Source organism: Coregonus clupeaformis, chromosome 20 (assembly GCF_020615455.1).
Source record: "Coregonus clupeaformis isolate EN_2021a chromosome 20, ASM2061545v1, whole genome shotgun sequence".
NCBI lineage: Eukaryota > Metazoa > Chordata > Actinopteri > Salmoniformes > Salmonidae > Coregonus > Coregonus clupeaformis.
In genome coordinates this window covers 46794207-46807567 of record NC_059211.1, presented here as the reverse complement: position 1 = coordinate 46807567, position 13361 = coordinate 46794207, and the positions used below count along the sequence as shown (strand labels likewise).

Below are 13361 nucleotides of genomic sequence, written 5' to 3'. Positions count from 1 at the left end.
TTCCCACAATCGAATAAAATGTTATAGGAACATTTAAAGAACTCAGAAAGGCTGTTCTGTCAACATTCTTGCAACATCAAAGGAATGTTTTTTGCACCCTGATAAAAACATTATCTGAATGTCAGCACAACTGGACAGTTTTATTGTTTAGGAACCTATCTCTTGTCATATCCCCACAATGTTCCCACAACCTAAAGAAACATTCTGTTGGCTGTACTTGTACTCTTACTCAAGTAATTTCTGAAGGAAGTAACTTACTTTTTACTCCGTTACATTTTACCAAATCACTTAAATTACATAGATTTGTATTATTATATCGTCATTTTGAGATGATGAAAACCTTGTCACTCCAAATGTTGTGATTATCATTTATTTTTACATGAATCGATACAATTGGTTCCCCTTTACGTCTGTAAGAACGTATCACGACCCCTTGACCAATTAAATATATTGAAAATAACATGTCAAAACACTTAAGTCCATTGGCTCTCAAAGTTGTCCGTCAAAAGCCGTATCTCCATCATGGCTCTTGAAGTGAAGCGCACGTCTTCACTCCTAAGATTTCTGTTCGTGGGTTCTTAGCCAAACACGATCAGAGGTAAGTTGCACTTTAATTACCTTCTGCCTTTGTAATATTATGCATTTCTGGAGTAAGATAAGTATTTGTCGGATATAATTCTGCTGTTGAAATTATGTTTTGAGGGCGAGTGCAAATGAAATGTCTAGGTAGCTAACTAGCTAGCTAGATAGTTTGTTTTGACTAACCCAGAATCTGACAATGTTTTTAGCTTCCCTTATGATCTTTGCTTGTTGGCTAAATTGTCATTGGCATAAAGAGAGTGAACAGACTAATCAGATGTGGGTGGAAATAGCTAACTAACTAGCTATCACATTAGGTTGCCACTAGATAAGTTGGCTAAGCTAGTTGCAGTGTCAACCATGTCGCTAACTAACGTTAGCTAGATCAACCGGTCAGCCCAGCAGGTAATCCTCCCACTCCGTGTGTGTGTGTGTGTGTGTGTGTGTGTGTGTGTGTGTGTGCGTGTGCGTGTGCGTGCGCGTGCGCGTGTGCGTGTGCGTCTAAATGTCATTCTGTTTTTATGACAAGGCCTATAAGCACATACATGAATAGAGAAACAGTAAGCTTTTTGTGCCATATAGCTAGCTACTAGAAATATGTATATTTTAAAGTGTTTATTTTTATTTATAGATTGTAGCGGCAAGGAGAGGATCGGACGAGGATGGAGGGTAAATTGTACCTTGGCAGGAAAAAGATGATTGAGTTGACTATGGCAATTGATATCTGCACTGTTTGATTATTTATTACTTACATGATTCTTACCTGAATACCTACCTTGATGTTTAGTTCCATGCTGAAATGTGTCTGATTTGCATACTGGTAACATGACTGATAGTGACATTTCGATATTGATTGTTGTTTGTCACATGTACTTGAAATTATATTGTGAAATTAATTTTCATTAATGCTATTGAAATTGTGAAATCATTCCAATGTCTCGAGTACCATTTACCTTTTTATGAAGTTGAGCACATTGATAGATATTAAGTCAACTATGAATAAGAACGTAATTGAAACTGTACAACAGACCTGTGCTGGACGACATCTGCAAGATGGTGCTGGCATGCTTAGATAATAAATGAATGTCAAAAAGTTGTTGTTCTTTTTGTTTTCTGTCACACTCACAATTTACCATAAGGTGTAAAAAATGTCCTAACTAAATTTGTAACAAATACTTAAGTCGTTTTCTGACCGGATACTTTTTTACTCTTACTTGAGTAGCTTCTTAAAAGGGCTACTTTTACTTTAGTAAATTACAAGTAACAGTAATTTTACTTAAGTACAGATTTTCAGTACTCTACCCACTTCTGCCTAAAATAAACATTGTATACTCATCCACACAACTGAACAGATTTTTGTGTCCCACAACCTAATGAAACATTCTGGGAACCTTTAAAGAACAGACTAAATGTGTTCTGTGAATGTTATTGCAACATCAGGCAAACGTTTTATACAAACATTGTATAATCATCAGCACAACTGGACAGTTTTTGTGTTATGAGACAATTTCCCGCAACCTAGCAAATATTCTGGGAACTTTCACAGAACCAATTTTGGTTTGCTGGGAAAACATTACTGGTATATTGTGTTATTACATTACCTGTAGAACTTTGGGGGAATGTTCTGTGGTGGTTGTTACAGATTTTGTGCACAACATTTTTCTGAATGTTAGAACATTCCAAGGATATTTCATTTTTTGGGATGCTATCATCTAGGATTGGGCGATATACCATTTATACTGTATACCAGGATATACCCAAATAAAGATGGGGGCTGTGGGGTGCGTGCTGTGCCACTGCTTATAACCATAAGTTAAGAATAACTATAAGAAATCTAAGATGTGTCAAATGAATTATACTGAACAAAAATATAAATGTAACATGTAAAGTGTTGGTTTCATGAGCTGAAATAAATTATCCCAGAAATGTTCCATACGCAAAAAAAAAAGCTTATTTCTCTCCAAGTTTGTGCACAAATTTGTTTACATCCCTGTTAGTGAGCATTTCTCCTTTGCCAAGATAATCCATCCACCTGACAGGTGTGGCATATCAAGAAGCTGATTAAACAGCATGATCATTACACAGGTGCACCTTGTGCTAGGGACAACAAAGGGGCACTCTAACATTTGCAGTTTTGTCACACAACACAATGCCACAGATGTCTCAAGTTTTGTGGGAGTGTGCAATTGGCATGCTGACTGCAGGAATGTCCACCAGAGCTGTTGCCAGAGAATTTAATGTTAATTTCTCTACCATAAGCCGCCTCCAACTACGTTTAAGAGAATTTGGCAGTACATCCAACCGGCCTCACAATCGCAGACCACGTGTAACCACGCCAGCCCAGGACCTCCAGATTTGGCTTCTTCACCTGCGGGATTGTCTGAGACCAGCCACCTGGAAAACTGATAAAACTGAGGAGTAGTTCCGTCTGTAATAAAGCCCTTTTTGTGGGGAAAAACTCATTGGCTGGGCCTGGCTCCCCAGTGGGTGGGCCTGTGCCCAGTCGTGTGAAATCCATAGATTAGGGCCTAATACATTTATTTTAATTGACTGATTTCCTTTTATGAACTGTACATTTTTGTTCAGTATATATGGTTTGCTTACTTGCTAGTAGCTAAGCGGCTAGATGTCAAGATCAAGCTTATTGGTTACAGCAGAGACATTCAAACCCCTCCTGGATCAAGATCCCTGTTGCATAAATTGTTTTGATGTCCCAAAAAATAAAATTGTATATATACAGTACCAGTCAAAAGTTTGGACACACCTACTCATTCAAGGGTTTTTCTTTATTTTTACTATTTTCTATATTGTAGAATAATAGTGAAGACATCAAAACTATTAAATAACACATATGGAATCATGTAGTAACCAACAAAGTGTTAAACAAATCAAAATATATTTTAGATTTTAGATTCGTCAAAGTAGCTACCCTTTGCCTTGATGATAGCTTTGCACACTTGGCATTTTCTCAACCAGCTTCATGAAGAACACTTTTCCAACATTCTTGAAGGAGTTCGCACATATGCTGAGCACTTGTTGGCTGCTTTTCCTTCACTATGCGGTCCAACTCAACTTGTGGAGGCCAGGTCATCTGATGCAGCACTCCATCACTCTCCTTGGTCAAATAGCCCTTTCACAGCCTGAAGGTGTGTTTTGGGGCATTGTCCTGTTGACAAACAAATGATAGTCCCACTAAGTGCAAACCAGATGGGATGGCGTATCGCTGAAGAATGCTGTGGTAGCCATGCTGGTTAAGTGTGCCTTGAATTCTAAATAAATCACTGACAGTGTCACCAGCAAAGCACCATCATACCTCCTCCTCCATACTTCACGGTGGGTACCACACATGCGGAGATCATCCGTTCACCTATTCTGCGTCTCACAAAGACACGGCGGTTGGAACCAAAAATATCAAATTTGGACTCATCAGACCAAAGGACAGATTTCCACCGGTCTAATGTCCATTGCGCGTGTTTCTTGGCCCAAGTAAGTCTCTTCTTCTTATTGGTGTCCTTTAGTAGTGGTTTCTTTGCAGCAGTTCGACCATGAAGGCCTGATTCACGTAGTCTCCTCTGAATAGATGTGTCTGTTACTTGAACTCTGTGAAGCATTTATTTGGGCTGCAAACTGAGGTGCAGTTAACTCTAATTAACTTATCCTCTGCAGCAGAAGTAACTCTGGGTCTGCCTTTCCTGTTGCGGTCCTCATGAGAGCCAGTTTCATCATAGCGCTTGATGGTTTTTGCGACTGCACTTGAAGAAACTTTTAAAGTTCTTGACATTTTCCAGATTGACTAACCTTCATGTCTTAAAGTAATGATGGACTGTCGTTTCTCATTGCTTATTTGAGCTGTTCTTGCCATAATATGGACTTGGTCTTTTACCAAATAGGGCTATCTTCTGTATACCACCCTTACCTTGTCACAACACAACTTATTGGCTCAAACGTATTAAGAAGGAAAGAAACTCCACAAATTAACTTTTAACAAGGCACACCTGTTAATTGAAATGCATTCCAGGTGACTACCTCATGAAGCTGGTTGAGAGAATGCCAAGCTGTGTGCAAAGCTGTCATCAAGGCAAAGGGTTGCTACTTTGAAGAATCTCAAATATAAAATATATTTTGATTTGTTTTACACTTATTTGGTTACTACATGATTCCATATGTGTTATTTCATAGTTTTGATGTCTTCACTATTATTATACAATGTAGAAAATAGTAAAAATAAAGAAAAACCCTTGAATGAGTAGGTGTTCTAAAACTTTTGACCGGTAGTGTATATATATAATTGTTTTGATAGCGCCCCTTGTGTGCACTTCTGGTAATACCGTATACCCTGGTATAGTACAGAATCGGTATGAAGGTATGAAAATCTGGATACCACCCAACCCTATTATCATCTTAATGTTAGATAAAACCCTAACAAGAACTTAATGGGAATCTTAGCTAACGTTCTGGGAATGTTCCCGGTTTGCTGGGATGGTACATACAACTCAGTTTATGGTATGTAAGTACATTTGCTCCCATCTGTTTTCCCAGAGGGGATCCTGTCATACCGCGGTGCGGCACCGTGATCCTTAGTTCTTTCCATATGAGCAGCTTCAATATGGAGGAGAGGAGCATCCCTTGAAATCAAATATGAGAGGTTTGGAAACTGGAGATTACTAGATTACTTTAGTCAACACTCTGGTACTGTTACATAAACTCCTTGGGGATACTGATCTTGTCTCTTTTTAATACCATTTGATTTGGGTGGATCTATGTGCTCTTACAACACCGTTCAGCTTGAATCTGCCTCTCTCCAGCTGTCCCTTATTGCTGAGCTACTACCCCCACTGTGGAGCCCATCCATCAGAGAGGGGTAGAAAAAATTAAACTTGAATAAATATTTCATTAGATTATTCCTATGATTTAATGTGCTTCTGCCTGGCTGGGGTCTACGGCAATATCTCTGGTCCATTTATAAATACATTAACACAATGATCCCCCGACACTAGCTTAATATTGATACTCGGCTGCAGCGGAAGGCAGATGGGAGCACCCGTGTTTGTATTGCATGTCCAGTGTGTTGAATCACTCCTGCCATCACCCATCCTCCTCCTCTCATCAAATGTGTGTATGTGTGTATGTGTACCGGTCTTCACAGCTATTCATTACAAATTCTTACATTGCTGGTCGAGGACATTTTACAAACATCCTGGAAATCCGTATCTGTATTCAAAAGTGGACCTGCTAAAATTGTCACCCCAATGCAACAATTACCCTCTTACTAGCCACAGAAAAACAAACAGAAAAATACATTCAAAAATGGCTTTGAGGGATTTTCATGTGCAGGTCTGCCAATCATAAAGCTGTCAGCATACGTAAACCAAGAAAAATACAATTGCAACCTTCAGGTAGCCTTCACACACAGAGAAAAACAACAAATATGAAACTGAAAGCCTGTTGTGTGAGTGGAGCATAATTAAGACCAACGGGAGAAGTTTTAACTGAGTGATAAATCCAACATCAGGAAATACCAATTGGGCGACAATAATTGGCAGGCCATCGACTGTGCAGGCAGAATTAATCATTTGAAGAGGGAGACGAGACTGCATTTTTAATTGGCAAAGGCAGCCACTGTTTAGGGAGACTAGCAGCTGATCACCCAAGAGGCTGAAGCTTCAGACAATGCACATTTGCTAATCCTCTCGAGTCAAGTTATTATGGCCACACATTATTATCATGCTTTACAAACTAATTCCTTGTTTTCCCTGTTGGATTACCAGAAGAATCAGTCGAAGGGAAGGAAGAGTGGAGAACACAATAGACTAGGAATATAATCACTATCAAAATATGACACAGAACAACAACTGCTCAGTATATGTATGGACCTTTTTGGTTTGATGAACACAATTTTGCTTCTCGGGAAAGTGTGTGTGTGTGTGTCTGTAATTTTGAGGAATAATTCTACTATTAGATGACATTCATAATCTTTTTGGTTTATAAAGCATTGGCAATAGAATAACCAGTGAAATGCAGAGGAAAAGTACTGGGATGATTTCTTACTGGAAATTGTGTGGCCAGGATTACATTTCAAATACATTCATTCAACTAAACCCTGGCTATTTAATATTCATGAATAAGAATTGAAATTGACTTTGATATTAATATTTTGGGACTGACATCTGAAATTGTTTACTTGAATCTGAGTACTAATCATATGTATTAATGTTTGGAGAACGCGCCATCTAATCTATCAAATGAGTTGTTGAGATAGGTAATTAAGCTTGATATAATTATCACATAATAGCAGAGATGGTGCTTGTCATGTTTGAGGCAGTATAAGTTCACTAACAAGGTTAATCCTTGGTTGTACAGTATTATCTAACTTTTTAAAAATCCACACAAACAGCCATGTTACAAAATAAAATCTATAAATTGACATTTATTAATTTAGGAAGCAATGTTTTACCTTTAGTAATATTTATTAACTCGTCAGTTTAAGGTAAAATGCCTATGATAATAAATAAATAAAATAACAAAGGTATGAAGTTAACAGTGGAATGTCAGCCCTGAATGCAAAAAACCCACAGTACTGTGAATAAAAGCAAAAACTACTTGTTATTGAAAGCTCTTACATAGAACATTTTCTAAAACTTGTTTTAATTTACAGTAGCTAAAGCTGAAGAAAACTATGATAAAAATGTTGACAAATTGATGAGGATGAAAATATCTAAATTGAAGAGATAGAACCTGTACATTGTAAACTACAGACTAGCTGTTGACATTACAAGTTATGTCGATGTACAATTCAAGACTCATTATTGAATCATCTTTTTGACACACAGAGAAATCCTGCTCATATCTTCCATATGCACGCCACCATTCAGGGCCTGACAATTATCACACAACAATTTGTAGAGTACCAAGAACGGCAGTCATTATGCAATGCAGTGCAATAACGTTTTACTCCTTGCACACAACTAATGCCAGGTATGGGATGTTGAGAAATACTTTTATTACAAGCATAAGCGCAAGCGCACACACACACAATGACACACACATACACACAAATATATAGACGCTAGCACACATACACCACTCACATTGGAATGATGGCCATATTTAAGAGCGGGCGTAGGGTCCTCTCAAACTGTTGACCTCTAACTTTTGATCACCAATCATAGGTGAGAGTGACATTATGCAGAGCTTGAGCTGAATTATTACTGGCTATTATTTCACCTCATTAACAGAAAGACATTGGAAGGGACATATTCTAGGAGTGGCTCTTCACTTATAGCAGATACAGTAGGACATAAGAAATTACAAATGTGATAAAAATTTGACCAGCCTTATCTCACCTGTGTATAATGTAAACATGGGTTTGGGTTGATAATGTTGTACACCCATCAAGACATTGTCCATAATGCAGTATGTAGGCTATGTCTCCAATTATGTTTTTACTTTCACAAATCTAAAGGCTTCATGTTCATCATAGCCTATTTGGAATGCCAGAAATTAGACAATATAATGGCATGATAATGCCAGGTGTCAAAAGTGCCATTTAAAAGACTGCCACCAATTGTGTGATTCGTTTTTTTTGTTAACATCACAAATACATTTATCTCCTAAACAGGGACATCTCTGACTGTCATTTGGTCACAAATCAACCAATTCTGCCATATCCTTTCCTGTTCAAAGTGTTTGGGCCGTTAGGACCAAGGACAGCTACGGGGCCTGATTCCCATTGATCGAAATGTCATCTATCACTATCAACTACCATGGTGCATATTAGAATTTACCTGGATGGAATTACAACTTATTTTAGCCTTATTTGATAATGAATCACAATTGTTGTGGCATTGTGTTATTGATTTATTGTAGACTCAACAATAGGCTAGCCTATTTAAAATCTAGCATTGTGTAATGAGTGGTTTTGGATCTTGGTGTCTGGCGACAGTGGGGAAGTGTGCATTTTGGTTTTACACTAAATCCATGGAAGTAGGCTATTGATGTAGGCTAATAATTAATTACACGTTGGACATATCATGCGGTACCCTTTAATATAAAATGACCAATATATTTTAATGGAAAATAGCTTAGGCTAAATTATCATCTGCCCATCAAAATGTGAATATAATAATACTGTAACATCAAGAAGCTTTCATTTATTGGTGGCTACAGTTTCCATGAAGATGATGCCCTAACACTGACGATGATGAATAGGGCAACGTCGTTCACTATCATAGCCTAATAGACCACCACCATTGTAAAGTTAAATGGCGTCGACGACTTTCCACGACAGCATTGGAAAACCTCGAATCTTAACATTCTCTTCTTGTTGGTGCGCGAATTTACATCCACTATCACGAACCCTACTTGGCTTCACACTAGCAGCAGCATCACTGCTCGCGCGGTAGATACGTCTGTCATCTTGTGACAGTCCTTGCGTCCATGTTTTGTAACATTTTGGCACCGAATTGATTTGGTCGTGTTGGGTTTGTAAAAGATGGGACAGGCTGGGTTGGATACTTAAAAAATGCATCCCTTTTAAGCGCCTCTGGCCCAGTTCTGAGAGAGAGTTATGAAAATACAATTAAATTGAATACATTGCTATGAGACCACGAGCATTCGTAACGATTATTAAATTGTATTTTATCATACATGTTTGGCGAAAAATATGATGCATTATTTCTGCCTGCAATTCGGTACAATCATTTAGTGAGCTAAACGTTGAGTTAGTCAAAAAATACATAAGAAAACATTTGGTGCGTAATGCAAAAGACGCCACCCATGCGACAGACAATTGTACAAAATATTGTAATCATACGAAATACAGCTAATTGTATTAGGTCTCGCTATATTCCGGGGGACGGGGGGGGACGGGGACGGGGGACGGACGGACACGTTACCTTTGTGCATGCCGGTGTATCGGTCCTTCAGAACGGTCAGTTCGTGGATTTTTCCAAACTGTTCAAACAGAGGTTTCAGGTCTTTTTCCTCTAGGTTCCGCGGTATCTGTCCGATAAACAGCTTTATGGCATCTTGGTCTTTCATGTTGCCGCTCTCCGGATGAATTGAAATGGATTCTGACCCGTTCATGGGTTTAGGAAATGTGATCTGAGAGTACTGGTGCTGGTGAGGGATAAGTAGTAGTGGTTGTTGGGTCGGTGGTGCCCCAGGTCCAGTGAAAACCAGGCTGGTGTGAGCGGGATGGGGCTGCTGTGGTTGCTGCTGCCTTCTTGTTTCAGTCTGAGTGAATCTGGCCATTCTTAGCTGGGAGCAGACTGGATAATAATGACAACACACACACACACAGAGAGAGAGAGCAAGCACTCAGCTGGAAACCAGGCTCACTTTCTATCCGAAACACAACAAACTCGCACACACATAGTACAAGAGGGGGGGTTGATAGGGGCGAGAACCACCGAGCGAGAGTCACATTCACCGCTCTTGAGCGACACCCACAGATGTCGGTATGGTAGTGAAGCTATGGTAGTGAAACATCAGAGTGCAAATTCTTTGCATTTTCCAACACCTGCCAATAGTGTGCAACTGCAGCCCGCAATTGGGGGGCGTTCCTGCATGTGGTCATTCCTGCATCCCACAGGTTCATTCATGAACCCTCCACCCCTTCAATCATCCTGTTGGTTCCTGAATGCTTGTGACACTTTTGAATGTAGGTCAAAAGGGAAATAAAAGTATTATCTGAGTTTTTTGGCCCCCGCCTCCAGAGTCCTCTTTGCTAAATACACCGGTAGACAGTGTCCTTCGCTCCCTCCTGCCCTCATCATCATTAACAGAACTGTGGGAATATACTGTCTACCAGTCCCGCTAGCACAGCAGGTGGGAGGCTGGGGCAACACCTGTGCTAGCTAGCTAACTAACTATCTAGCTTGCTAGTTAGCGACACCATGTGCTAGCTTGCAGGTTAGCTAGTATAACGTGTCGCCAGCCGCCTCCCGCCTGCTGTGTACCGGAGAAACCGTGCCCGACAGGTGGGGGCGAAGGACACTGTCTACCGGTCGCCCTCGCCTCCCACTAGCACAGCAGGCGGGAGGCTGGGCTGACACCATGTGTTAGCTAACTAGCAAGCTTGCTATTTAGCGACACTGTGTCCTAGCTAGCCTCCCACCTGCTGTGTACCGGACTAGCTGGCTAAGCTAGCACAGTGTCCTTCGCTCCCGTCTGCCAAACATCTGCCCTCGCACACGTTAACAGAACTGTGGGAAAACACTGTCTACCGGAGTACGGCTAGATAGCTAGCTACCCTCCCCTTCTTCTGTGGAGTTTATCGGCGGCTGGCATCCAACGTTATTGTGCATTAACGCCACCTAATGTACTGGAGCGCCCCCGTCTCCCGCCTGTCCTAGCTTAAAAATGGACCAATAATAGAATAAAGAGGGGTTCCTGCAGATGCAGGAATGCACACATGCAGGAACGCCCCCGAATTGCAGGCTGCAATTGCACCCTTCTCACACCTGCTTGAGGACCACGCAAAAATTTGACTTTTGAACATTTAAATCAATGCCATGGTGGAACTTTGATGAATAATAAATACAAATGAAATGGGAATCATTCCGCCGTCAATATAGCAGGCCCCACCACTTTCCCTATGTAATGTAGAGAATTTGGGGGGCTAGTCCTTTCAGGACTTGAATCCATCTCCTTCCTTTGCTACACTACATCATTCTTTCAGAAAACACACCATTGCACTTCTCTATCTGAAGCATGCTTGCCTTTGATGGCCTCACAGTAGCTCCATCCCACTTTTGACACCAGTGGAGAAAATATGTGCATTGTAGGTACAACATGGTACTGTCATTTTAATGAATATTTGAGTCTTAATTTGCTTACATTTAGCTTAGAATAGGCTAGATACTGCTTTACATCTCTAGGACAAGGACTACAGCAACTTTCAATGCAAATAAACATGTGCCATTACCCTCTTAAAATTCAACCTTCCCACTTTATTTTCATACTATCAATCTTTTATTTTGTCCCATTACCTACTCATTGTCTTGATGGTCTTGCATTGTTGTTTGCAGTGATCAATCCATTGGCTTCTTGCTCCCTCTTCTGGAATATGAAAGGAGTCTACAGTTTTTGTGTGTATTACTTCAAGAAACATGTCTGCATTTGCCAAAGATGAAAGGAGACATAGTTTAGGCTATCATAATATAATTCAACAAAAAAGTATCCGGACTCTAATGGCCATTGAGCCCCTCACTTCATATAGGCTTTATTAACTCATGCTCTCCATTTACAAATGCTGTCAACAAAATACATATCTTCTCTGCAACTAAAGCCATGGCTTATAAAGCCAACTAATAAATACAACTATATACAGAATTAAAACACAGAACAGACAGCTATTTTTTAAAGTGAGGTAAGTAAAACATAGGGCTTTAACTGAACATATCTGCCGGATGTATACTAATTAAAGCTGTTTAACAGTGAATTAAATTAAGTGATATACTGTCAGTGACAAAAGGCTCGCTGCTGTAGAGGGGAATCGATCTGGGCTGTCTTGGCTGCTCGCTGGGTACCATAGAGGGTCTAGAACTTCTGGATCGCAACGTCGATGTCTGGGATGATCTTCTTCAGCTGGTTCCAGTGCTCTGGGTTCCACGCCACACCTGGGGGAGACACAGACCAGCCAGGGGAGTGTGCAGGGTCCACATTGACATGAAAGGTCAATACAATAACTGCAGAGCAAGGCGCATACTCTGACATTTCTTATTCTAAACCTTGTCTGAGATATTTTAATAGCAGGCCGCACAGCACAATGAAACAAGATCAAAGGTTTTTTATTGATTTCTGTATTTGTACCCGACACAGTTATTTTGGTTTCATTCAATGCCGTAAGTGGACATTTATTGAATTCCAAAGGCATCTATCCGGCCACTTCAATGGGAGTTAGCAAGGCCAGGACAGTCAAAGAAGAATAGTTTTGGCAGACAGCTCAGCAGCTTGGCCTGCTTACATGTGCAGCAGAAAAACAAAAAGGGCCAACCATCATTGATACTGTATATAAAATTCAGCAAAAAAAGAAACTGCCCTTTTTCAGGACCCTGTCTTTCAAAGATAATTCATAAAAATCCAGATAACTTCACAGATCTTCATTGTAAGGGGTTTAAACACTGTTTCCCATGCCTGTTCAATGAACCATAAACAATTAATGTGCATGCACCTGTGGAACGGTCGTTAAGACACTAACAGCTTACAGACGGTAGGCAATTAAGGTCACAGTTATGAAAACTTAGGACATTAAAGAGGCCTTTCTACTGACTCTGAAAAACACCAAAAGAAATATGCCCAGGGTCCCTGCTCATCTGCGTGAACGTGCCTTAGGCATGCTGCAAGGAGGCATGAGGACTGCAGATGTGGCCAGGGCAATAAATTGCAATGTCCGTACTGTGAGACGCCTAAGACAGCGCTACAGGGAGACAGGACGGACAGCTGATCATCCTCGCAGTGGCAGACCACGTGTAACAACACCTGCACAGGATCGGTACATCCGAACATCACACCTGCGGGACAGGTACAGGATGGCAACAACAACTGCCCGAGTTACACCAGGAACACACAATCCCTCCATCAGTGCTCAGACTGTCCGCAATAGGCTGAGAGAGGCTGGACTGAGGGCTTGTAGGCCTGTTGTAAGGCAGGTCCTCACCAGACATCACCGGCAACAACGTCGCCTATGGGCACAAACCCACCGTCGCTGGACCAGACAGGACTGTCAAAAAGTGCTCTTCACTTACGAGTCGCGGTTTTGTCTCACCAGGGGTGATGGT

General features: G+C 40.6%; 1 protein-coding gene across 11 annotated transcripts in view; it reads right to left on the bottom strand.

Moving 5' to 3' along the window:
- Positions 1 to 9906, bottom strand: part of LOC121533539 (CUGBP Elav-like family member 5) — a 242950-nt gene extending 233044 nt beyond the window's left edge. For all 11 annotated transcript variants that reach the window (XM_041839573.2, XM_041839575.2, XM_041839579.2 and 8 more), the window contains exon 1: positions 9474 to 9906. In XM_041839573.2, coding sequence (XP_041695507.1) covers positions 9474 to 9831 — 358 coding nt within the window. In that variant the 5' untranslated portion in view covers positions 9832 to 9906. The remainder of the gene's footprint in view (positions 1 to 9473) is intronic.
- Between the last annotated feature and the right edge of the window lie 3455 nt (positions 9907 to 13361).